Source organism: Cibotium barometz, chromosome 39 (genome assembly GCF_041138505.1).
Source record: "Cibotium barometz isolate CiBa-2024 chromosome 39, ASM4113850v1, whole genome shotgun sequence".
Lineage (NCBI taxonomy): Eukaryota > Viridiplantae > Streptophyta > Polypodiopsida > Cyatheales > Cibotiaceae > Cibotium > Cibotium barometz.
In genome coordinates, this window is record NC_141084.1 from 44,223,715 (window position 1) to 44,250,945 (window position 27,231).

The 27,231-nt window shown below is 41.4% G+C and overlaps 1 protein-coding gene across 3 annotated transcripts; it reads right to left on the reverse strand.

Annotated features, from left to right (window-relative positions):
* Positions 1-12,860: 12,860 nt before the first annotated feature.
* LOC147616137 (uncharacterized) lies at positions 12,861-23,460 on the reverse strand. Of its 3 annotated transcripts, XM_086778766.1 has the most exons (5): positions 22,906-23,455; positions 20,528-22,822; positions 13,722-14,624; positions 13,502-13,628; positions 12,861-13,417 (listed from the first exon to the last, which is right to left on the reverse strand). In XM_086778766.1, the coding sequence occupies exons 3-4, from the start codon at positions 14,619-14,621 to the stop codon at positions 13,503-13,505; spliced, it is 1,026 nt and encodes a 341-aa protein (XP_086634892.1). In that variant the 5' UTR covers positions 14,622-14,624; positions 20,528-22,822; positions 22,906-23,455; the 3' UTR covers positions 12,861-13,417; position 13,502. The 3 variants fall into 3 exon arrangements, with proteins under 3 accessions (XP_086634892.1, XP_086634891.1, XP_086634890.1); XM_086778765.1 differs by lacking the exon at positions 12,861-13,417 and having other exon boundaries at positions 13,454-13,628; XM_086778764.1 differs by lacking the exons at positions 12,861-13,417; positions 13,502-13,628; positions 13,722-14,624 and having other exon boundaries at positions 14,802-22,822; positions 22,906-23,460.
* Positions 23,461-27,231: the final 3,771 nt, after the last annotated feature.

Consider the following 27,231-nt stretch of genomic DNA (forward strand, 5'->3'; position numbering starts at 1 on the left):
ATGTTCAAAATATGTTCAAAAAGGATTTTACAAATCCCTTTTGTTGAGCCAACGTGCTACGCTTACGTATTTATGAGTGACCCCCCCAAGTACAAAAGTGAACCATAGTCCAATGCTTTTAAATTTTCCCATCAAGAATAAAACTTGCCGAACATATGTACACTGGAACAAACCATACAAAATTAATTATTTTGCACACGTGCATATCTAGATAATTCCGTCCAGTGTCCACCTTCATTGTCCCAAAATTATGATCTATACTCAGAGCCAGCCCACAATGTTAGATCACAACTAGTTTGGATTCACTCACAAAAATAATAACGACAAGTGAAAATCATTATTTAGATTCACTACCATGCATCATCATATATACTTAATTGGATTCACTCACAATGTCTTCCCACTATGTGAAACATAATTAATTGAATTTACTCCCATATTGGTGTTAATGGATTCACATGCTACCTCAAAAGCACAAGAGAGAAGAAGAAGAGAGTGTATTGAAGGGTCGAATCTAGTGATTTGCACTTGGACAACCCTATTAGGGTTAACTCTGTGAGAAAGAAGAGATGAGAGAAGAGACAATGTACTCAAGAACTCATTAATGAACCACTAGCTAACTTCATTAGAAATGAACTACAATGCCTCATATATATAGGAAAGTTCCTCCACCCTTTCCTCCACCCAAAAATGTGTGTAAATAGAAAAAAATGGAAATGAATGCTATAAATCCCAAAAATGCCTAGAGGCTAAAGAGTGTGCCACTAGCATGACACCATCTGGAGATGACACCTATCCAACACCTCCTCTTCAGGTCCAGATGGGAGGACCAATGCCAACGCGCTGAAGAAGATAATCCAAGGTAGGTTGAGGAAGAGGCTTAGTAAACAAATCAGCAACATTATCTTTGGTAGGACAATACTCAAGCTGAATGCGACCTTCAGAAATCCAATCAAGAACAAAATGAAAATGAACATCAATGTGTTTGGATCGTCCTCGAATAACTCGATTTTTGGCTAAAGCAATAGCACTCTGTGAATCTGAGTAGATGAGTGTCAGAGTAGATGAACATCCAAGGTGATTCAAAATTTGCTGAAGTCAAAGTGCTTCAGAAGTGGCATCAAGATATGACTTATACTCTACTTCGGTCAATGAAGAAGAAGTAATTTGCTGCTTTTGACATTTCTAAGAAACAAGTCCTTTACCAAGCATAAAACAGTAGCCTGACATGGAACGCCTAGTATCAATACACCCTGCCCAATCAGAATCTGAGTAACCAATAAGTGTATCTCCACCTGCATAAGAAATTCCATACTCAAGAGTTCCATGAAGATATCGAACCCTCGTATCCACACTTATCTGCAAGTATCCACACTTATCTCCAGGCTTACACAATCATCTCCAAGCATACACAAGAGAAGAGGGTGAACAAGGAAGAGAAGAAAGAGAAGCAAAGGGTGAACAAGGAAGAGAAGCAGCTTTGAAGAAGGACAAGAAGCTTTCATACCTCTATCTAAGGTAAGTCTCTTTAGGGTTGATGTTCTTTGAAAGTTTCTCTCTTTGGATTCGTCCTTTGCTCTCTTTGAAACGAATGTTTTTGGTACAACTGTTGTGCTTTTGTGTCGGGTGCATGTCTTTTTTGAGTTTTTAGAATAGTCCGTTTGTCTGTCAAAGCGCGTCTAAAAGCGCGTCTAAGAGCACGTCTACTCTGTATTGGAAACAAATAGCTGCGTCTATAGACGCACGCTGTTATATGCGAAGATAGACGCTATTTTTCTCCTCTCTTTTTCTGTCTTTTTTTCTCCTTTCTTTTCCTCTCCTTTCTCCTCTCTTTTATCCCCACTTTTTCTCCTCTCTTTTCCTCTCTTTTATCCCCACTTTTTCTCTCTTTTTCTCCTCTCTTTTCCTCTCCTTTCATGGAAATAAGTGATTGCATGAATGAAGAAAGGGATTGCATGAATGATGGAATAGGAAATTGAAAAAATGGATTGCACTCTATATTTTCCTGTCTTTTTCCTTCTCTTTTTTATCCTCTCTTTCCTTCTCTTTTCATCTCTCTTTTTCTCTCTTATCCTCTCTTTCCTTCTCTTCTTTATCCTCTCTTTCCTTCTCTTTTCATCTCTCTCTTATCTCCTCTCTTTTTCTCTCATTTTTTCTCCTCTCTTTTCCTCTATTCTCCTCTCTTTTTCTCTCTTTTATTTCCTCTTTTTCTCTCTTTTATCCCCTCTTTTTCTCCTCTCTTTTCCTCTCCTTTCTCCTCTCTTTTATCCCCGCTATGCATGCCTTTTCTACTCTCTTTCCTTCTATCTTTTTCTCTTCTTTTTCTCTTCTTAGTTCATCTTCTTAGTTCACCTTCTCAGTTCATCAGTAATCTTATTTTTTTTCTCTTTTCCAGTTCATCATGTGGCCAGGAAGCTCTTCAGCCTCACCTGATCTTCGGGAGACCATCTTTCAGGAGTTATATAACCTTTTGGGGCACCCTCCCAGTTCTGGGGAGTTATACGGCTACATGACGGGTACTCTAAACACCCCCCAGGAGTCGGCACTACAGACTCCAAACCACCCCAACCCCACACTAGCTGAGATTACCCCAGCGGAGTCAACACAGCCCAGTCGGCTACATAGCTGAGCCCCTTCCCCCATGCTATCCTATGCCCCTTCCCCCATGCCGTCAGGAGGCCCTTCTGCCTTGCAGAGCTGTCGGCGTACTCCCGTGCAGTCAAGACTTGGATCTCCAGCTACGAGTGGCCAGCGTACTAGCTCGACACGACACAGTAGCAAGCGTAGTAGCAGGGAGAGTGGTGGGGGATGCATGGCACAGTGCTTTGGGAGGGGTGGTGGTGGGGACGAGAATGATTTAGATGATTTAGACGTGCCTTTGGGTGATGGTACGATCTACTATGACATCACTCAGGCAGGAGGCATCTTGATGGATGCATGGGGGAAGGACATCATGGCTTCGTGCGCTCTATAATTGCTAACAATTACAGAGATTACTTTATTCACTACAAAGATCAACCAAAGAGGTAGGCTGATGAGACCCTCGCTGCTCTTCACTCTAGGTATCCTAACCCCCCTAATGTTCAGTTCATAGATAAATGGGCCAAGTCAAAGGTTGGTTCGATACTTAGCAATAAAAGATCTTCGCTTAAGAGGCATGCACTAGCGAAGCTTGCCAGGCTTCAGGGAGGTCAACCACCAAGGGGCCCGCCTCACACCGCTCACAAGCGTGAGTGGAAGAAAGCAATGAAGTCAGCGAACGAGGAACCCAGTCTAAAGCACGTGGAGGCACGAAGGATCCAAATGGAGCAATATGGAAGCGTGCATTTTGGAGCAGGGAGTGTTGAATCATGGGAGGCCCAGTTTGTAAGTATCGATCTCAAATTATATTGTTTATGTAGTTTATTAGGAGGTTGTTTCTTTGTACTAACCCCTCCGCAAATTGTGTCATCTTGCAGCTTGATATTGTGGGCAGGTACCCTACTCTTATCGAGATAGCCTACCACCGCCACCATCACAGAGGGAGGCACTTCTATAATGACGGGTTGATTACTGAGGAGCAATATATCCGGGCTATTGGAGAGTCCCCCGAGGTATTTGAAAGTAATGAAATAATGTCAATATTATAAATAAAGATTTGATTTTTCATACATTGATATATATTGTCCCTTGTTTATAGGACCCTGCACAAGAAGATGAGGAAGAAGACGAGGAAGAAGGAGACAGAGAAGGGAGTGCAGAAGGGAGCGAGGACGTGGAGAACTTAGATTAGTCGTAGAAGTAGTGCTAGCTACTCTTTTTTGTACTTAGCCATTGGCTTGGCTTTGTGCCTCTTGTATATACACTCCTCTTATTTTTGGTATTTGAAGCCACAGGACGTGGCTTAGCTTCGTGCTATATGTACATACAAGCACTTTTTGAGCTATCAATTAATGCCTTGTAACTAAACGTTTTGGAGTTGTAATGTTTTATTTAGAAATGTACTTAATGTTGGCTATAGACGTGCTAATTAAAATGCGGTTGGCTGTAAGAATTGAATTACACAATGTGGAAATGGGATTCCTGTAACTACATAGCATACACAACATACACAGCATTCTGTTCAAGCACACAAAATTTAAAAAATATTATGTAGCGCGTCTATATACGCATCTATTTATTCAAGAAGCGTCTATTTGCGCGTCTTTAATTGCATCTATAAACGCGTCTATGCATGCGTCTGTCTGTTTTTTAAAATTTCTCCCCGAGTGTCTATTTTCGCGTCTATATGCACGTCTATAAGCGCGTCTGTTTGCTATCTTTTAAACGCGTCTTTAGACGCGGGTCTGTAGATGTGCTAATAGATGTGCAAATAGACGCACCCATAAGTTTTTTTTAGTTGAGTAAACGCATCTATGTGCACGTCTGTAGGTGCTTTGTCTTGTGATTCCACACGTCCCACATCTTTCTCCACACATCCCTCCAATTTCTACAAACAAGATAGTCTCTTTTCGCTTTGAGCAAATCAGGTTTGATTATCAACTTTCCTTGAGTTATGAGATATTTTGTTCCACTATCAACTCGATTAAAAGTATAGTTATTCTACTTTCATACTGTCAGAACTTTCTAAGTCGTGGCCATTACTTGGCTCAGTTAAAGGCAACTTTTTCTCGACTCAATTAATCTAAATTTCCGTTCACTTTTGGATCCTCGATCCTTTTAAGAATTCCAGATTCCTTTCCTAGGGAATCTAGGACTAAGTCAGTCACAAGTATTTACATTCATCCAACTAAGCGTGCTTCTTGTCTTAGCGCGTTTCTAGTCTTTTTCTGGGAAATCTCTTTTCTCGTTCAGAATGTACCCAAGATTTTATTTTTTCGAGATTCTAGATGCATACTTCATAATTCCAAAAGTTAAATATGTTCCTGATTCCTCTTTCTGTTTAAAATTTATCCATGCTTTCTCGATCCATTCCTATGAATATTTTCACATTCTTTTCTTAATTTTTCCAAAATAAAATATGCTCATTATTCTTCTTTTTTAATAAAAGATTTATGCTTACGACCTCGTGGGATTTACAAAATCAAGTATACCCATATTTCCTCTTTCTGATTAAAAATTTATGCACTCAAACTAATTCATTTTTATCTAAATGAATTATATTTATAATCATTTCCATAATTCTCATAATTTGAATGAATCTAGAAAATTTGTGCATAATCTTCTTTATTTTTCTAGTAAATGAGTAATGCTCAAAACTCCACTTTTAGCATAAAACTTATTATGCATAAATGCTTTTCTAATGATATAAATTTTACCATAGCTTCCCCACATTTTCTATGAAACGAGCATGCCTAAAATTCCACTTTTGGCATAAAATTAATTTATGAAAATCCTTCATTTTCTAGTGATAAAGATTTTACCATAAATTCCCCACATTTTCTATGAAATGAGAATGCTTAAAATTCCACTTTTAGCATAAAAATTAATTATACATAAAATTCTTTTTCTAATGATAAAAATTCTGCCATAGTTTCTTCGCATTTTCTATGAAATAAAAATGCTTAAAATTACACTTTTAGAATAAAATTTATTCTATGCATAAACTCATTCTCTAATGGATGAAATTTTTGCCATAGTTTCCTCGCATTTTCTATGAATTGAAAATGCTCAAAATTACACTTTTAATATAAAATTTAGTTTATGTATATACCTAAGCTTGAACATAAACATTAATTTCATAAATCAAGAAAAGCATGGTTTTAAGAGATCATTGTTCAGGCTTACCCTTGGTTTACTTGATTCTTTACCTTGCAAAAATTGTGTAGCCCTCAAGGAAAAAGCTTGAACACTAGGGGAAAAGGGTAATTTTCAAGAGAAGAAGAGGTTTAGTGAAGCACCGAAGCTTCACAATGGAGGGCCAATGAAGACGGAAGAGGAAATTACACTAAATTAGAAATTACACTAGCATAAAATTACTGTAAGATGAAAATACAAAGGAATAGGATTCTATTTATAGGTGAGGGAGGCCACCAACCAAGTCCAACTAGAATCTAGAGGTTTCCAACTTCACTTTGATCCAATTTGGACAAGTTTTGGACCAATTAGGCCCACTTTTCTAATGTAGTTTCAAAGAGGTGAGAGGAGAGATGAAATACCTCATTTTTTTAATTAAAAAATTGGGATAATCATGAGGAAGCACCTGAATCAACGTACCATACATCATCTTTATGTGCTGCTTCTACATTTTCAGACATGGCATTCACGACATGCTGCATAACAAACAACCTTTCATTATCCATTGTTTCTGCTCGAGGATGCATAGTTGTTTTGCTATAATTTTTCATTTTACATGTCAGCTTGCTTCTTATAACAATCTACCTCCTGCACATGTCCACGCTTACCACAATAAAAGCATCCACGTGTATCATTATACTACCTTTGCGTATTTCCACGACCTCTTTGACTCCCCCTACCTCTGAATTGGCCTCTTCCACCTCCATGTTGTTGTTGTTGTTGTGAATTCTGGGACTGTTACTGCTGCTGCTTGCCATAATTCTGATTACCTGTTCGGCCACCTCCTTGACCACGTCCATGGCCTCCTCTACCTGGTCCTCTTCCTAAACTTGTGTAGAAGCCCTGTTGCTTTGAACTGTTTTTGTTTTGTGAAGACTATTGGTTTTTCCCAAGCTCTTCTCTTCTATAATCAACATAGACACCATCTGTAAAATTAGAAATTTTTTTCCGAGTCTGAATAGACATCTTGAACGCCTTGTATTGTGGCCCGAGACCACGTAGACAGACTTCCACCTTATCATCATCATCTATTGAAACACCAATAGATGCAAGGGATTCCACAATACCCTTTATCTTCAATGCATAGTCATTCACAGACATACTCTTTTTCTCCACATTATGAAGTTCATTCTTCAACTGTATCTTTCGTGCCTTGGTATTTGTTTTATAGAGTTTTACGAAGGTGTCCCACGCCTCCTTGGGGGACTAGGCATCCTGTATGTGCCCAATCATGGTGTCTTGTATATTGATAGAGAGCCAATACATAACTTTTATGGCTCCTTGGTTCCAATCCTTGAACTCTTTCACATCTGCAGCAGTCGGATTGATGTTCGGTATCTCCGGTGCCTCTTCATGCTCACCTTCTATATAGTCCCAGTACCCCTTTTCCATTAGGAAATTTGTCAGTTTGAACCTCCAAGCATGGAAGTTTTTCTTATCAAGCTTCTCAGCAAGAATCTGGTTTAGGCCATCATTTGACATTTTGCTAGACACACAAATTTACCAGAAATAGCACTCTGGTTTGTCTTGTACAAACTGCTGTATTTTCTGCAGCGGTACTCTAGTACACTCAAATGTCACAACCAATGACCTCAATGTGCATACATATACCCAATGGAAACTGTTGACCTCCTTGTAGCACACATAGTGTCTGCACAGCCAATTTGTCTTCTTGCAGTTCTTAAAACAGAGTTTTGCAGAGAATCCGCAGTGTTCGAAATCGACTGCTTTCTGAAAAACGGAGGTCGTGACGCGCCCGAAACGCGTTCTTGGCCCAAAAAATAGAGTCCAATAGGACAATATAGTTGACCTATAGCTTTGCTCCCGCGAAGAAAGCTCCTCAATCAGAGATCGTTTGCCGGTGCCTCCTGTAGAGCTCCTGACAAGGATATAGTCGCCAACACAAATAGGGAAGAGTAGTTGAAGCTCTTACCCTCGTACCACTTCCTGTGCTTCTCTTGCTTGCAGCTCAGCCCTTAGCATGAACCAAGCTTTGATACCACGAAAAGATGTAGGGGAGAAGGGAGCTTGAGCTCTTGCAAGCACACACACACTCACAAAACCCTAATAGAGAGCACACAAGGTGAGAGGCTAAAAATCTTCTTCTTCTTCACTCAACACTCAATACACCATATACAAAGATAAGAGTACGAACAATATGAAAGATACTCAACCAAATACATACTAGGGTTCTCTATAGTGTGAACCCAACTAATATGAGCTAGCGCTATAACTATACCAGTCTCTAGAATGGCTGTCACACATCCTGTCATCCCACTGGATGCATATCACCCATGATCTCACCAACCATGCCAGTGGTGTAAGTGTGGGGCCTATCTCCCAGGCGGGTCATCATTGTCCACGGCCTCATTAGATCAGCTCGATATCTCAACAGTTGGCACCGACATATCTTTGCTAGATATTCTATAGCCAGACTACCCACTCCACTTAGCGTGTTCCCATTAGGGACCACTTGTATGTTAGTCACTTTATCTTCTTTATAGTCCTCTTTTGTTGTGTGAAGAAGAAGAAGAAGAAGAATTTTCAGCCTCTCACCTTGTGTGTTCTCTTCTAGGATTTGTGTGTGTGTGCTTGCAAGAACTTAAGCTCCCTTCTCCTCTGCATCTTTTCAATTCGCACACTATGAGTTTGATCAATAACATAACACTATTAATACTTTTTCATTCATTACTAGATATCATATTTGTGTTTTGCGTGCCAATGAAATCTTACACTTTGAATATAAATGCTTTTGTGTCTTTTCAACAAAATGTTTAATTGTGTGAGGAATACTTTGTTCATTGCAAACATTAAAGGTGCTCACAAATAGTTCATTGTTTATCCTTCAAGTTGTAATTCAGAAGTTATGGATTATATTTTTTTTGTTAATACAATGCAATCTTACACTTTTTCATTCATTGCCGGATATCATAGTTGTGTTTTGTGTGCCAATGCAATCTTACACTAATTTGAATATAAATGCTTTTGTGTCTTTTCAAAAAAATATTTAATTGTGTGAGGAATACTTTGTTCATTGCAAACCTTAAAGGTGCTCACACAAATAGTTCATTGTTTACCCTTCAAGTTGTAATTCAGAAGCTATAGATTATATATTTTTTGTTAATTCAACTTTAACTCTTGCACATTTATATCTTTGTATAAATCCTTTGATGTCTTTTAATGTTAGAATTGAAGACATGTGAATCTGTGTTATGCTTAAATTGAGATAGTGAAGTAATAACAAGACTCCATTCATAAATGTCTTTTTTAATATCTAGTTTGTTTCTACTTGTGTTCTTTTTATTTGTGTTGCGAGAAAGACATGAATATTTTACCAATGAAAAATAAAATCTATATGAATGTGATAGTGTATCATTCCTCCCCATTGTCATTCTTAAATCATACCACTCTTTCCCTCTCCATTACCATATTCTAAATCTAATTTTGCAAGAAGCAGATGGTGGTGGTTTGGCATTTTTGTTTGGGGGAGAATGGCACCACTGCCATTCTCCCCAATGATAATGCACCAAACCAAGCGAAATCTAATAAGAGGGAGATTGGCACCACTGCCACTCTCATCTCAAATAAAATATTCAATGGGAATGGATCCATTAATGAGGAGTGAGTTTGCAAAATTGTAGCTAAGATCACATTGTGATTGGGGGTAGAATGGTAACACTACTATTCTCCCAAAATGATAATGCACCAAACCAAACAAATCCATGCTCCATGCTTTCACTGTAATTAGAGTAGCCAGGTAGAATGGCATATGCACCAAACCAAACAAAGCCATGCTCCATGCTTTGATCACTGTAATCATAGTAGGGAGGATGGCGGAACTACCATTCTCCCTTGGAAAGTTTAATGATTAAAGGAGGATGGCACCATTTTCTTTTTATACAAGAGGAAGAGAATTGTAGTGGTGCAATTCTTCCATTAATTTTGGATTAGAAGTCATCCAATCAGGATAACAGCACAATGACCATTTATTTAACTATTTGAACGTGACAATTGTAGAACAAAACTTCTTAGATCTAATATTTTGATGGTGTTTATGAACACCACAAAGACTCTTGAGATGATACTGCTCATGCTACCAAAAATTGCATTTCATAGTGTGTGTACCTAAACCAATTTCTCACAGAGAGAGAGAGAGAGAGAGTTGTGAAGTGTATCATGAGAGAGAGAGAGAGAGAGAGAGAGTTGTGAAGTGTATCGAGAGAGAGAGTGAGTTGTGAACTGTATCATTAGAGAGAGAGGGGGGGGAAGGAAGAGAGAGAGAGAGAGAGAGTTGTGAAGTGTATCGAGAGAGAGAGAGAGAGTTGTGAAGTGTATCATGAGAGAGAGAGAGAGGGGGGAGGAAGAGAGAGAGAGAGAGATATTCATTCTTACGAGTCACGATATCATGAAATTAAACTTAAAGACAATATGATGTAAACTTTGATCCATGAAATACTCATGCCGCGTTACCAACCAAGTATTGCATGGATCATACACAATAAAAACAATACAAGCCGCATCAAGCAAATTTACGACATTTTTTCGACCGCGTTAACGATCAAATGTCGCAATATGCAAAAAACAATATATGCACTAGCGGACGACACCAACTTACCGCGTTAATGACAAAATGCCGCTCGAATCTATGGGAATACGAATAGGATACGAACATACACTGGCCACGTTACCGACCATATGCCCGCATTTGACAAAGGGAAGGGAAGGGAAGGTAACATCGCCATAACGATACTATGCTTGCTGCGTTATCGACTAGTATCGCTACGGCGTGCCATACTTACCATAGGACACAAACCAGCCGCGTTACCGACTATGTGCCCCACGATAAGTACCATTCCGAAGAATGGCCTTACACACACACCCCTCGTGTGTGGCAGACCACCCACATCCTGGCGCACGCATTCACACACACACCCACACAAACACACACACCCACAACTGTCATTATCTGTGTATACTGTCAGCAATGAACTCCCAAAGGCCCCCCCGGGCCCATGTATATACAAAAATGTAGCCCACCGGGCTGAATGATGACCCCGGTAGGCCCGCCGGGGTTTTAATGTTCCCGGCGGGACCGCCGGGCAATGCAAAAATCCCGGCGGGATTTTTGCCGGTTACCAGGGAACCTCCCACCGGCTTTTTTGGGAACATGTTAACATGTTAATAACATGTTAACACGTGTTATTAACAAAAAAAAATTGTGATCACGTGAATATAAAATCATTGTTGCTCCATCAAGTTGCCAGAGGCTTAAGCAATGTTTTTTGAAGTTTACATGTGGCCATAGTGGACATTTCAGCCTCACATCCAAGAATCCAAAGTATTAAGTCTAATAAGAATGGAAAGGAATCAACTGGGACAATAAAGGGTATAGATAAACTTAGGTATTTACCTTTTAACACATTTTACATTGAGCTTTGACCTTCTCACGTATATTATGGTTTTAAGACAACCTGTGAGGGTGTGACCATATGATTTAGGAGAACGACCTTGTGTGGAAGCTCAACCCTTTTTTAAACGAAGTACCTTTTAAACTATTATCATGAGAATTTAGGAAGGTCAAGCCTTAGAGAAATTGTTAAAAATTATCACTTATAAATATATATATATATATTCCATGGGTGGGAACAAGACTTCCAAAATGTGAGAAGTGCTACTTTTCCCCCTTGCTAAGTGCTTCCTTTTATAGTCTTCTTGTAGAGCTATCGGTGTCATTCACCCTAATTTTGTAATTTAACAGTATCAGGAGATTTAGTTTCAAGAATGGCTCTTTGTTCGTCTCTCTTCAAAATTTGATATGTGCGCATTGTTTGAAATATTTTCTCATTGAGTCTTTGCAATCTCTCTCTCCTCTTGTGGTGTTTCAGTTTATGTTTTGTCTTCAAAATTTGATGTGCACGCATTGTTTGAAATTTTCTTTGAGTCAACTGGATATTTCTCAGTGAGTCTTTGCAATTCATATCTCATCTCGTGGTGTTAAACTTTAAGTTTTTGAGGGTAATAGTCAATTTATCTTACGTTGATCTTTATAGTTCATTAAAATCCTAAAGTCATTTACGTTCATGTAGATATGGCAGAAGCACAAGCAAATGAGCATAGCAAACGAGCATCAAGAGTTAGCCAAGAAGGCATATGAGCGAATGAAGGCCCTTGCACATGGACTGACAGCCCGCGAAGCTACGAGAACAGCATGCAGGTTGTCGAAATGGATAAATCCTACTTATGTCCAATGGAAAGACATAAATAAACGCGTAACCACAGAGATGATTAAGGAAATATGGCCATGTCTAGATGGCGAGATTAAGAAGGGAAGATGGAAGGTTTCGCGTTGCACTCATAATGATATCAAAATTAATGCCGAGTGCATTTTCTTGGAGGTGTACGGTCATCCTCTCCATAACGTCGACGCTCCACTCTATTTTGCTAAGATGCTATATGCACAATTTATCTTAGAAACTCCAGTGGACTTCGCCTCCAGAGAGACCACTAGCAACACCCACGACATACGTGAAGAGACAGTGACATTCACAAGGGAGGAACTTGCTCTCATGGTGGAGGGCGCTGGATTGGAGTTAAACAAGGTCAAAGAAAGCTTAGGGGCATAGCTAGCAGAGAAGGAGAAAGAAGCTGTACGATTATCTCAAGCGTCAACTCCTCCCCCGGCCAAAAGAGGGATTCAAGAGCAGCTCACAAAGATCAGCCAAGATGTACAGACCATCTCTTCATGTATAGCTCTTGTGCGCCAAGGGAACCACACCTCTCATTTTTTGATACATCCTGATCTTGTGGGAGTTTCTGCTGAGGCTACTAGTTCCTCCACCCCCCAATGTCTTGTATGTTACATAGTATTCGATGGGTGGAGCGGCCAGTATATACTGCCCTGTGGACACTACTACAACTTAATATGTTTAGTGAGGTAAATACAAAGTACTTCCACATGTGCATTGTGCAGTGCCCCAATAAATCAAGGTATTTATATAGTGTTCGGCATGGCTAGCGAATATAAACCACCAGGACCTTTAGATGCAACTCCTAGTGCAATTCGTAATTCATTTCAAGATGAAAGCTAAGAAAGACATAGATCCTACTTTTGTATTGATAATTTCTCCAAATACAATCATTTGTACAAGTATTTTTTATGAAATTAATGAAATGGCCACTACTACATATTAGCCTAATACCGGGGCTTGTACCGGCGCTAATTAACGGGGTCTAAAAAAGCCTCGTCATCGGTATAAGCGCCGGTATAAGCGCCGGTATCGTAGCGTCGGTATAACTGTCGGGTGTTAATACCGGCGCATATAACAGCGCCTATACCGACGCTAACCGGGGGTAATACCGACGCTTAAACCGGCGTCTATACTGGTTCATATACCGACAAATTAACCGGCGTCTATACCGCATTATATACCGAGGTGTAAACCGGCGTGTATACCAATGTATATACCGACGCTGATACCGGGGCATATACCGACGCTGTAGCAGAAAATTTTTTTTGGGCAGAATAGTGCTGCCTGGCTGTTGCCTAGCTGCCTGCAATGAGCAGGATCAACAACAGCAAACAGACAGCACCATTCTGTCTATAATAGAGCACAAAAACAACCGTGCTCGTTTGCATATTTTCCTGATCGACAAACAAGAAATTAAATTAAACATTAATACTCAAGAATGTTTTGATCATATTTCATTAGTTTGAAGGTCATCTTACATCATGGTAATGCCTCCCAATTGACGGTCTCTCCTTCTTCTTCAAGCATCTCAAACAAGGCCACAAGGCCATGTTTGTGAGCGTACTTCTCCTCTCGCCTGCTTGGTGGGCGATTCATGGCCAACTCCTGCACACACGATTAACAATTATAACTTTTAAAAAATCAACATTTAGCCCACATACATACATTTAAATAAATAAAATTGCTACAAACACTTACGAATTCATGGCGCATGGTTTCGTAACCACCACTCCCGAGATGAGAAGCCCCTACTATTTGGAGTCTTGCCCTTGCCGCCTCTCTTTGTTGTTGAAACCTGTCTGGTGTCTCGGTGAGCTCCTGAGCAATGGCTGCCCACTCCCTGTCATCTAGCCAAACAGGTTTCTCCTTCCCCTCTCTGAATGCGTCCCTCGCCTCTGACCTACGATGCCCCATCAAAATGCGAGCTGTATACTGTATCCACTCATTAGAGACGACATTCATAGGGTCAGATGGCTGGAACTCTTGCTTTATCTTTGTGTTTATATAATTTTTCTTCCCCTTGTCTTGCTGATCCCATTTAGTCATGACAGAGTCATGAAACTGTATAGTGCACAGTTGTCGAATGCGTGTCTTCATTGCCTTCCCTGCACTATCCATTATTGGGGCCCCATCCCTAATTGTGTAAATCTTGCTGTTGTCATGGTCATGTGCACCCCAGGGAGTGGAAGGTGACCCTATGGGTGTGCTATCAACAGATGAGAGCGAAGGACGACGCTCACGTGGTGGTGGTGTCACAGCATCTGTGGCACTACCACCACAACAACCTCCCCCTGAAGACCTACTACGTGAGCGCCGTCTATGTGAAGAGGTGGTAGATCGAGCTGTAAGAGGAGTGGAAGGCTGTGTGGTATGAGGTGTGGGAGCTGCTGTCGTACCCACGGGTGTGGGAACTGGCGTCGGGAAGCCAGATGGTGAGGCAGATGTCCCTGCTCCTGAACCCCAATAACTCTGAGCCATGGCTCTCTGCTCTGGAGTCATGGACGAAAGAAAACCATATAACTGCTGGGGACTCATGCCCTGCGGTGTAGGATTAAATGAGAAATCTGGACTGTAGTCGTAGGGCGGTGAGTCACCCATGGCCTGTTGGACAAAAAACCATATGACAAACTTGTACGGAATGAAAATTACACGGTAAACAATGAATGAAAGAACCATAAGATAAACATTAACAATGATAAACAACATTGGTAAAACTATATCAACTTGCTCCTACAGTAGTGATTATGATGGTAAACATTAACTATGGTAAACAATGAATGGACCTTCAATGTCATAAAACCATTACAAATATGTCATAACTATTTGCATAATCATGGAGATACATCATTTTAAAAATCATTATCTATTCTATCATCCTCATTAAGATCAGTAGCCCCAAAGAGATCTATGTCTATGTACATTTCAGCATCCTCATCATTAAAAGTCCCTTGATGAAGGATGTCTTCATCATCTATGTCCTCTTCCTCAACTTGTTTTTCAGCTTCCTTGGTTTGCACCTCTTCATTTGGATCTTGCTCTAGTTGCTTCTCTTCATTTGCTTGCTCCTCTTCATTGTTGATATCGGCTTGTTCTTGCTGCTCTCCATTACCCTGTGCATCCACATCACCTTGTTGTAGCTCAAATTCTTAAAAAATTTGCTTACTGCGGGGGGCGACTTGAACCACAAACAGCCAGCGTGGATCTTTTGGATCCGCTTTAAAGACAACCTGCTCACAATGCTCTGGGCGCACAAAAGTATCTTGCTGATCGGTCCATACCTTTGTGGAGTCCACTTGGATGAGGCCACTCTTGTCTCTACGTACAGTTGCATGTGGCCCATTCATGATTACCTTGAACCACTTCACATCAAAGATAAACAACTCAAAACTTCTGAAGCCAACCTTTAATATATCTTGAATGGTTCCAAAGTAATCAAGCATTCCAGTAATTGTGTTATCATCACTTGCACTTGCACGACTTTCTTGAACAAACTGTGCTGTGACACCACAATCAAAGGTTGCTCTTCTTTGGTCTATTCGTTCTACTCGAAAATGACGTCCATGTGACCAAAACGCCCCATATTTGTGATACTACAAATAGCACAAAAAGTTTGTTGATGGAGAATCAAACACAGAGACATGTAGAGAAAAAAATGAGAGACATGTAGAACTTAAACACTCACATGCCAATCGCATCCTTTTGTAAGCTCCTCCTCCTCCTCTGTTATAGGTAAACCAGCACGTTTGGCTTCTAAAATTGTAGCTTCTAGCCATCTACCTGTGGGAAAGTCCGGAAGAGCTTGCATACCTTCTGGATATGGGAGATTTCTTGTAGTGCGATTCCTTCTGAAACTTAAACGATCTTGTACTCGCTGTCGCTTGAGAGCTTCATATGTCTCAATCCACTTCTCCACTACATGAGAGTTCAAGATGCAAAATTTGTTGATTTTTTCTCTCAAAGTGTTATCCATCTTTCTCTTAATGCCTTGGCCTTGAGGTTCCTCACCAATGACTCGCCTGTTGGACCTCTGAGACCATAGTCGAGGTATCTCTGGATCTGAGGAACTTAAATATTCAGTGATGTAAACAAGGGACTCTTGTATCAGCCACCCTTCTGACATACTACCCTCTGGGCGAGCCATTTGGCGAACAAATCCCTTTAATGTCTTCATAAACCTCTCCAAAAAGAACATCCATCTTGAATGGACTGTTCCAGCAACTGCAACCTCATCTACAACATGAACTAGCAGATGCATCTGGATTGTTAATAAACTTGTAGGAAAAAACTTCTCTACCATGCAGACTGCCTCTATGGAGTTTAAACGCGCTGTCTCCAAAGTGTCTCTCTTTATCTCTTTTGAAGAAATCCAGCGCACCAATGTGCCAATCTTATAGATAGTAGCTCTAATGTCTTCAGTGAGGCAATCTTTTATTGCTATGGGTAGCACAAATTGTAGAAACTTGTGCCAATCATGACTCTTGAGGCCACTAAGATCATCATCCTTTGTAAATGCACTTTTCAAGCAATGCATACAACCTGTAGGAGTCCGAAACTCTGAAATTGTCCTCTTGACTTGTTGTTCCTCCATCTTACTAAAAACCCGTGGGGCTCTTGGAAGTAGAACCTTTCCATTGGGTCTAGTGCGAGCCCACAACTCTTGCATGCAACCAATCTCTTCCAAGTCATCCCTTTGACCTTTAGTCTCCTTTTTTCCTGTCATGGTCTTCCACAGAATGTCAGCTACATTCTTGAAAATATGCATCGGGTCAAGCAAATGGTTTATAAGGAGATCACCCCAATAGGGGAGTTGGTGAAAGATAGAGAGCCTCTTCATCCCAGGACATGCCAAGTTGCCACATTCCTCCCATTTGATCTTCGAATCGCTTGCCTTCAATGCACTTGGAGGAGGTCTTCCTAGATTACCATCCCGCAATTCATGATTTTCTGGAAGATACCTAACATGTCCTTGGTAGACATTCTTTCGTAATGCTTTTGAGTATCTTGAATCAAGTCGAGGACCACATACAGGACATGCATTGTAACCCGATATAGACAAACCTGAGCATTCTCCATAGCCAGGCCAATCATGCATTGTCCACATGAGAATACCTTGCACAGTTGTAAGTCTTTGGCCATTCTGCTGCTTTGACATGTCCTTCACTTCAATTCCGTTCCACAAGGTGTGTAACTCATCAATAAGTGGTGCCAAATATACATCCATGTTCTTCACCTTGTACTTTCCTGGAACTATTAATGAGAGCAACAGATGACCTTTCTTTATTGCTAACCATGGCGGAAGATTATAATTCACAAGGCAAACAGGCCATGTGCTCCATGAAGAGCTCCTTAAACCAAAAGGGTTTACACCATCCATTGCTAGGCCAAGACGGAGGTTTCTAGGTTCTTCCTTAAAAGCCGGCCATTTCTCTTCAATGTGTCTCCATGCGGGTGAGTCAGCAGGCACACGCATCACTTCATCTGTGGATCGAGTTGTGGCATGCCATGTCATCAAGCTTGCTATTGATTTGCACCTGAACATGCTTTTTATCCTTGGAATGATTGGAAAGTGCCTGAGAACCTTTACCGGGACAGCTTCCCCCTGAACATCTTCTCTATATCTGTTAGAGCCACAATGGGGACATTCTTGCAAATGCTCATATTCATGGCGGAAGAGGCAATAATCATTGCGACAAGCATGAATATTATTGTAATCCATGCCTATGGATTTCAATAACTTCTTCGCATCTGCACGAGATGGAGGCATCTCGTTGCCAGGGGGCAATATTTGATCTTTCAAAAGCCTACAAGTATGGCAATATCTGATCGTTACTATTAAGATTTTCTCAAGTACAAGTTGATAATTTAACATTTCAACAGTAGGTGTAATCTCCAAAAAAAGACCTTACTTGAATAGTTCAGTGACACTTGTATTAGACCATCCAAAAACTGACTGCAAATTTAGCATCGTAAGAGATGCACGCAATACAGATATGTTGGCACCATTGTATAATGGAAGGCGTGCAAGTTTACGCATGGCCTCTTCCTCTGGTTCATAATTTGACCGTTGAGAATGTCGTGGTTGATGATCTTCATGTTCATGCTCCTCGAAGAGAGCTTCTTGTTGCTCGATGAAGGCATCCAACATTTCTTCCATTGGACCTTCTTCCATTTCCTGACCTTCTTCCATTCCCTCGGGTGCTGTTAATTGAGCTCCATCTGTCACTCCCTCCTGCGATATCCTCATCCTTTGTTGGGGACGAGAATTCACAGGCGCAATGTTATCAAGATGCGGCTGCACACTTGCTTGGTTGTACGATTGAAACCGTAAATTTTGCAAGCGCTCCATTGGAAATATTCCAGCGTCATGAACATGCTCGTTGCAAATCCTTCGTTTTCGAAAGATTTGGTACTTACATCGCATGCATGGACACGCTATTCTCTCTTCAAGATTGAGAGGCTCCATCTAGCAGGATAACATGTATATGCAGCTCGTTAAACACAAATCAGCTTATCTCCTCTCCATACAAAATTAAATAGAATTTGAACAAGGATGGAGAGAGAAGCTATCTCTATTCATAAATAGCTGTTTATAAAGGCCTTATGCAATAATCTAAATGCATATTATAAGTATAAGCTTGCATAATAAGGCTGCAAGACTTATGCATAAGCTCTATGCATAAGCCTTATGCATAAGTCTTATGCATAAGCTCTATGCATAAGCCATATGCATAAGTCTTATGCTCACGCTCTATGCATAAGTCTTATGCGTAAATTCCGCCAGAGTCTCCTTTGTAATTGGAACCAAATCTCAAATGAAAATGCAACTTCTTAAAACTTGTACGCAATACTCTTTGCATCCCACAATATCATGAAAGATCATATGCATTTGCAATATCCACACAATATGACGGAAAAGGGGCCCCATTGCCCAAATGCATCCACAAAGTCGATGGTGAGGATTGTTGAGGACGCGCGTTGAAGCTTGCCGATCTCCCGGCCAAGCTCTTCTCACCCCTTCACCGAGTTTTCCTCCAAGGTGAAGGTTGAGGCCATTTCTTCACACCGGTGTACCTAATCCCCCTTCGTACCGCTTTACCAAGCAATCACGGCACAAAGAGTTCAAGCCATTCTCCCCTTGGCCTCTCCAACCAATGCCAAGGTACCCTCACACATTGCTAGATTCTATAGAAACTTGAAGTGGTTGCAATGGTGAGTGTAGGTACAAAATGATGTGGATAATATCAAATGATAGAACAAGTTTGTTGGCTTACAAGTATTGAGCATGACTCATGCCCTTTTACAATTTAGAACTCAGCAATAAAGCATGGACTCATGCCTCAATCCATCATCCAAAAGCTCCAATACAAACCAACAATTCACAATGCCCTCACCATGGCATTTGCATAAGCATTTGTTAACCACAATCAAGGCATTTGCAATTGCATTTCAACAATCCCTTTCACATAAGTCTTATGCACATGCTCTATGCAATTACGCTCTATGCATAAGCCTTATGCACACGCTCTATGCATAAGCCTTATGCATAAGCTCTATGCATAAGCCATATGCATAAGTCTTATGCGTATGCTCTATGCATAAGTCATATGCATAAGTCTTATGCATACGCTCTATGCATAAGTCTTATGCATACGCTCTATGCAAGACTTATGCATAAGCTCTATGCATAAGCTCTATGCTATATGCCTTATGCACTATGCTAACCCTTAATCCCTTTCACATAAGCCTTGTGCACACGCTCTATGCAATTACGCTCTATGCATAAGCCTTATGCACACGCTCTATGCATAAGCCATATGCATAAGCCTACCTGCGTACGCTCTATGCATAAGCCATATGCATAAGTCATATGCATAAGTCTTATGCATACGCTCTATGCATAAGTCTTATGCATACGCTCTATGCAAGACTTATGCATAAGCTCTATGCATAAGCTCTATGCTATATGCCTTATGCACTATTATGCTAACCCTTAATCCCTTTCACATAAGCCTTATGCACACGCTCTATGCAATTACGCTCTATGCATAAGCCTTATGCACACGCTCTATGCATAAGCCTTATGCATAAGCTCTATGCATAAGCCATATGCATAAGTCTTATGCGTACGCTCTATGCATAAGCCATATGCATAAACTCTATGCATAAGTCATATGCATAAGTCTTATGCATACGCTCTATGCATAAATCTCTTGCATACGCTCTATGCAAGACTTATGCATAAGCTCTATGCATAAGCTCTATGCTATATGCCTTATGCACTATGCTAACCCTTAATCCCATCACCCAATGGTGTAATAAACATGATCTTGTTTTACGTACATGGATAATAGAGATTGCAAGCTTATTATAGGTTTTATGCATAGATATTGAATTAATCCTATGTGTAAGCTTACAAGAACCCAAAACTAACCCTAAACCATAAAACAAGGATGCAAAAATTCATAGAAAATAGCATAAACAAGAAAAATCGAAAGAGGATCTACCTCTTTTTTGCAAAGCTGAAGGAGAGGATTGGTGAAAGATTGGTGAGGTGAAAGAGCTGCAAAACAAAATATTAAACAAACTAATTAGTAAATTGAACACAAGAAAAAGAACTAATACAAAACCCTAAAATCTCTATGCATGCATTAGGAGATCTATGCATACATAGAGAGCTCTAGATCTCAACATGCATAGAGAGCCAAAAAAACACAAAACCCTAAACGTCCTAATTCTTAAATTAAAAACTAAAAGCAAATGCAATAACATGTTAGAAGAAGGAGAAGAGGAGAAAAGAAGAAAGAAGGAGAAAAGAGGAGAGAGGAAAAAAGAGGAGAGAGACGGAAAGAGAAGAGGGAGAGAAAGCACCTTCTTCGCGTGCTTGCAGCGCTTCTTCAATTCTGTGAAAAAACCAAAAAATAGGCTCTCGGCTGTGAAAAACTTACGAGCGCCGGTATATGCTACGGAATATGCGTCGGAATATATGTCGGTATATGCTACGGAATATGCGTCGGTATCGGCGTCGGAATAAGCGTCGGTATAGGCGTCGGTATACGCGACGGGAAATGAAAATTTAAAAAAACCCCGCCATGCTTGTCTCCTCCAACACGACGACGGACATACCGACGTTCGACATTTCCGTCGGTATTTTGGCGTCGGTATGTCCTCAACCTCTTGTAGTGGGCTTCTTCCTCTATGTCAGTATCTTGCTCCAAAATTCTTTCACCATTTACCCTCTCGTCTGCTAAATTAAGCTCATCTAAGTCAATGTCCAAATTGTCTTCTATCATCTCAAGGCTAGTGCACGATGTACGTCCAACATCAAAGTTCTCGTCTCCTACATCATCACAATCGTACATCCATCTAGGCATATTTCTTCATACTCTTCGCTTTCAATGTCTCGCAAGATCTTTTCATTGCAATACATGTAAACAAGTTTATCTGCTCGATCTGCAAGAAGTCGATTGCGAATAGTACTGTGAATATATTTGTACATGCTCCAGTTTCTTTCTGAGCCTGAGTTTGAAGAGCACTGACTTAGAACCTTCATCGCAAGGTTGCGCAATAAAGCATAGTGCTCACCACCATTCATCATCCACCGCTTCCATGCAGGCTGCTCTTCTTTAGCCATTTATTGAACAAGGGAGTTGGAAAATAAACCCTCTTTCAATCGAAATGAGGTCATCTCCTTTATGCACTTTACATGATCATCATTATTATTATAAAAAGTGTTTACCACTTTATAAAAATCTTGAACCACCTCAACGTTGGACATCACATCCATATTCCAGTATTCAGGATATAGCATGTAAGCAGCACTGTGTAGTGGTGAATGCGCTCCAATCCATCTAGCATGGAAGTACTTCAATAGGACTTTTCTTTGTCTACTGGAGAATGGTACATGCCATTACTTTTCCACCACTGAATGCTCTAGTTTCTCAGGACACTCCAAACTCCGCTGTGGACAGTCCACCATTGCATCCATGCTTTTTCGAGTTTAGGCGCTCTTTGATCAAGACTTCATACGGCATACATAACAGGCATCATTACATGGTATGCATCCATCACACTGTTCCACCAACTTCTTCTTGTAAGCGCTGCCTTCAAGACTTTGATTTTCTCTTTCACTTTTTCACTTCTTTTGTTTTCTCGACGGGCCTGCCGGGAATTGAGATATCCCGGCGGGCCCACCTGAAAAACAAAGAAGCCCGGCGGGGATACGGGACTAGTAGATTTTGGCAGGTCATTGCTCAGGTCATGTGAATATACAATGTGATCACAAGTTTTAATATGTTAATAACAAGTTTTGTTAACGTGATCACGAAATTGTGAAGACGTTAATGAAATCCCTGTGGGGCAACATTGAATGCCTGTCACAATTGGTGTTATAGGCATCCCATGTGGTTGTACTCAAGCTTATTCGGATGTTTTGCCTATTTCAAGGAGCTAAAACTCACTTTTGAGGTGGTTTGCAATATAACCTTCGTGTGCGTGGGTTGACTCGTTTGCCCAGCATTGGCCTAAGCAAAGAGGTCACCACCACTAGTGGTCCTTTTGGAGACGTTAGTGGTGGCGCTTTCCATGCACATTGCATCAGTAGCGACCCTTTCATGTAGGGTAGGGCAAACTTTGAATCACAAATACAAACCTAACCACAATTTTAAAACAAGAGTATAGCAAGCGGTGGAAGAAGACATTATTCTATTGCATGGATAAGTAGGTACATCATAAAACCAGTGAGTCGTGGTCGTCATCTATTCATGCACTGTCTTCTTCTGGGGCGTGTCCAAAACATCCAACTGTGGCAATCCATGCATCGAGTTCAGTATGAAATTAAGGACAACATGAGCAAGCATTCTCTTATTCATGGAGAGCGACATACCGTGCTCAAGTTCAAATTCAGGGGTGTAGGGCCTCGGCCTGGGAGGCGGTGTCGGCGTGTCCGTGGCCGTGTCCACCACTTCCTCCATACCCGCCTCCATGGTAGCCTTCGGTTCCTTGGGTTCGGTCGGCAGGCCATCCCCCACCTCCATGCCCATAGCCGCCGCCTCCGTGCCCATAGCCGCCGCCACCCCCATGTCCGTACTCATAGCCGCCGCCTCCCTGCCCATAGCCGCCGTACCCATAACCGTATCCGCCTTCCGTTTCTTGTGTCCGGTCGGCAGGCCAACCACCACCTCCATGGCCATAGCCGCCACCCCCGTGGCCATAGCCGCCCCCACCCCCGTGGCCATAGCCGCCGTAGCCGCCATAGCCGCCATAGCCGTAACCGCCCTCCGTCTCCTCAGGCTTGGCCTGGACGGGCTCCTCCCGGGCGGCACTGATGCACGTCCACATGATGGCGCACGCCATCAGAGCTAGCGCAAAAAGCATTCTACCACGTCCCATGTTTTTTGCCAACGAGCGTGCGATACTGCTGCGATGAGTTGAATTTATAGGCAACCCGGCAGCAAGAATTCCAGGCCCTCACGTAACTTGTCCACTACCTGCTTGAAGATGATAATACACGTTGTTTTCCTGTGATTAGACCCCAGCCCGCACTACAAGCTTTTAAGGATAACATTGCGGATTAAGTTAAAGCTAATGCGCGCGGCACTGAGCTGCTCCCATTACCCAAAGTGCGCCTACTCAAAAGAGGCATTGCTTTTGACTTCATTGGGCTAGCCCCCACAATTAACGAACGGAGAAGAGTCTCAGTCTTTTTTGATCTTTAGTGGTAGAAAACGAGAAAAGCAGATTGGGCAGTGGAGGCCCATCACCGTCCTAGGAGCTGCAGAGTACTTTGGACAACATTTTCACTTTTTCGCGCCTGCTGCAGCCCAGCTGAGGTTCCTTCTGAATTTTGAGAAAGCCTATGATGACAGGGTGGATTGGGGCTTTCTAGAGGAGACTATGTGCCGGATGGGATTCTCCAAGGAATGGGTCCGAGGTGTTTTTGGGCTCTATTTGGCTTCGGATAGCCAAGGTCTCATCCAGGTCGCTAGAGGCAACATATTATGCTTTCTCGCTAGAGGCAACATATTTATGCTTTCTCGCTTGGTCCGACATGGCACCTTATCTATTTTTGTTTGTTGCCGAGGACATGAGTACTTTTCTCTTCGCCTAGGAGAAAGCACCCCATGGGCTACGTCTTCCCATCTTTGTATAGGAGGAGTTGCTTGATTCAGAGTTTGTCAAATAAGACATCAACATACCTACCCAGTGATGAGGAGAATCTCCAGATATTCACTGAGGTGATAGAGATGCTATGTCGTGCATCCGAAGCACATATCAACTAGCACAAGTCGTGTGGATTTAGGGTTGGCTCATCGCCTACCTCGACTTGGAGGCCAGTTGAGGATTTTTAGTGGATCCTGAGTGGCACTCGAGCAGCTCAATATATTGGACGCTAGGTTGGTATCGATATCTCCTTGGAGTAGCAACTAGCCGCTCTTCTTTTATGCATTCTAAAGAAGCTACTATATTAGAGTTCCACAAGGCTTTCCAAAGCTAGCTGTGTTGTGGTGGTGAACCACGTTCTTCTTGCCACCATGTGATACATCACCTCTTGATGGGCCTTCTTTCGAGATTCCATTGGTCACGTTCAATAGTTGATTGGCAACTTTCTTTGGGTTGGTAGTGACAAGAGGCCTATATGGCCGAATGAGGCCTGGAGAGTGATCATTCAACCATGACACAAGGGGCCTAGGCATCATTGATCCCCTCTATTTAGAGCTGTGTCCTTTCGGGAAACATGATAGTTGGTGGTCTCATTTCAGATGGCGAGCTGTGGAAGGACTTTCTACTAGCTAGGATCTCTGTCTGCACCCTGACTTTGGGAGGTCCCAATCTTGCATGCATGGGATCACGTCACACTGGCCCTTTAGTAGTCTTCTCCAATTGCATCTAAGGAGCATCCTCATTAGTCTTTGATTTAGAGCCATCTTGTTCGTTTGTTGAGTGGTAAAATGTTGGAGACTCCCCTGCACATATCATTGAGAGCTTAAAGTATGGGTCCTGTTGCTTGGTGACTCAGAGATTGACTTATTTTCAAGTAGCTACCCTTGGAGGCCCAAGAGAGGAGCCTCACTCAGATACAAGGTAGGGATAGGCTTAGCCTTGACATTAACTCTTCCATGCCCTAGTGTGGCGGCCCCTAATCCCGAACGCTTCCCCCTATAGTGGTAAAGACAATGTGAGGAGGAGAGCGAGAGCTTGAGTTCCTTGCAAGCAAACACACACGGAGAGTGCAAGACATAAGAGAGCGATGGATGGGTAAATTGTATTCTATCTTCTTCTCTTCTCTACAACCATATACTAAAAGATAAGAGTACATACATAAAGGAAAAGTACTCTCCTACAATAACATACAATGTTCAGTCCATAGTATGAATCTGACTATATGAGCTGCCGTTATAACTATGCCATAACTCTAGTACTCCAAAGTGGTTTTCACACAACTTGTTAAATTCCCTTTCTCTAAGGTTGTTTCTAAACCTCTGTATCTAAGGTTTCAAACCTGTCTCTCAGAGGTTTCCAAAGGTTTTCACTCACTCTTGCTCATCAGAGTGCAAGAGGTAAGTTTTTATTTTTGTACCCACTCCATCACACCACTTTTCAAACATCAACTATTTCTTGCCTTGTAAACGGACTTAGACACTACCCTTGATTTTTGCAAGTGGTAAGACCTCTCCTACCCCTATCAATCACGACAAAGGAGATGTGAGGCTCGATTGAGAAGTTTGATAGCAAGAGTTTCCATACTTAGTAGGTTCAAGTAAAATATATACTCATGCTCAAAGGTTTATGGCCTTTGGTAAAAGGCACAAAGAAGGTGGACCTTGAGGATCTGAAGGTGGTAAAAGACAATGAGAGAGATCATGCCATTATTATTCATAAGATACTCCTTTGTTATAGGACCTCTGGTACATAGATTTTTGAATATTCTACAAATTGACCAAAAAAGAAAATAAACCATAGACACCATAGAGCACAAGTTTGGGTGCAATCGTCCCTCCCCCTCCCCCCCCTCGGACATGTGTTCATCATTTCCCACATGTGTTTAGTCCTTGGAGCCATAAATAGAATAGATTTTCCAAAATTAGGCTTTTACAAAACCTCAAGGGGTTCATTGTTCTGTATCACGTGCGTTCAAGGCCTACTTAAAAAACCCCTTATCTGTGAATGTTTCATAAACAAAACACACCCTTTTTCTATTCAACCTGTGAATATCCACTTTAAATGGTACTCTTTTATATATATGTTCAAAAAGGATTTTACAAATCCCTTTTGTTGAACCCACATTCTACGCTTACGTATTTATGAGTGACCCCCCCAAGTACAAAAGTAAACCATTTTTTAAATTTTCTCATCAAGAATAAAACTTGCCCAACATATGTACACTGGGACAAACCATACAAGATTAATTATTTTGCACACATGTGCGTAGCTAGACAATTCCGTCCAATGTCCACCTTCATTGTCCCAAACTTATGATCTATACTCAAAGCCAGTCCACAATGTTCTATCACAACTAGTTTGGATTCACTCACAAAAATAATAACGACAAGTGGAAATCATTATTTAGATTCCCTACCATGCATCATCACATATACTCACTCACAATGTCTTCCCACTATGTGAAACATAATTAATTGGATTTACTCCCATATTTGTGTTAATGGATTCACATGCTACCTCAAAAGCACAAGAGAGAAGAAGAAGAGAGTGTATCAAAGGGTCGAATCTAGTGATTTGCACTTGGACAACCCTATTCGGATTAACTCCCCAATGTGAGGCTGCTCTGGGAGCTCACTCTACACTCTCTATGCGTCACCCAAAGAGATATCCATGTAAGCTCGGTAGGAACAAGAGGGAAGTAGCTATGGAGAGCTCAACCTCTACCTCATGCCAATCATATGCAAACAAGATAGGGTGGAGGGAAATGAGAAGGGAGTGAAGGAAAGAAGGGAGAGCAACACCACTCCTATTCACATACACCAACAATCACCAGCAAGCAAGCAAGCCACCATAAGCTCAAGAGAGAGTGAGAGAGGGGGGGAGAAGGCAAGACTCAATTGAGACAAATGGGATTGTCCCTTTTCATATTTCATAAAATGTCTTATATACATGAGCTCATATTTACAATGTCTTGTCACCTAATTACAAATCGGGCCCAATACTAGTCTTCCTAGTTTATCTAGCTCTATGTACATCAATTCCGTATGAT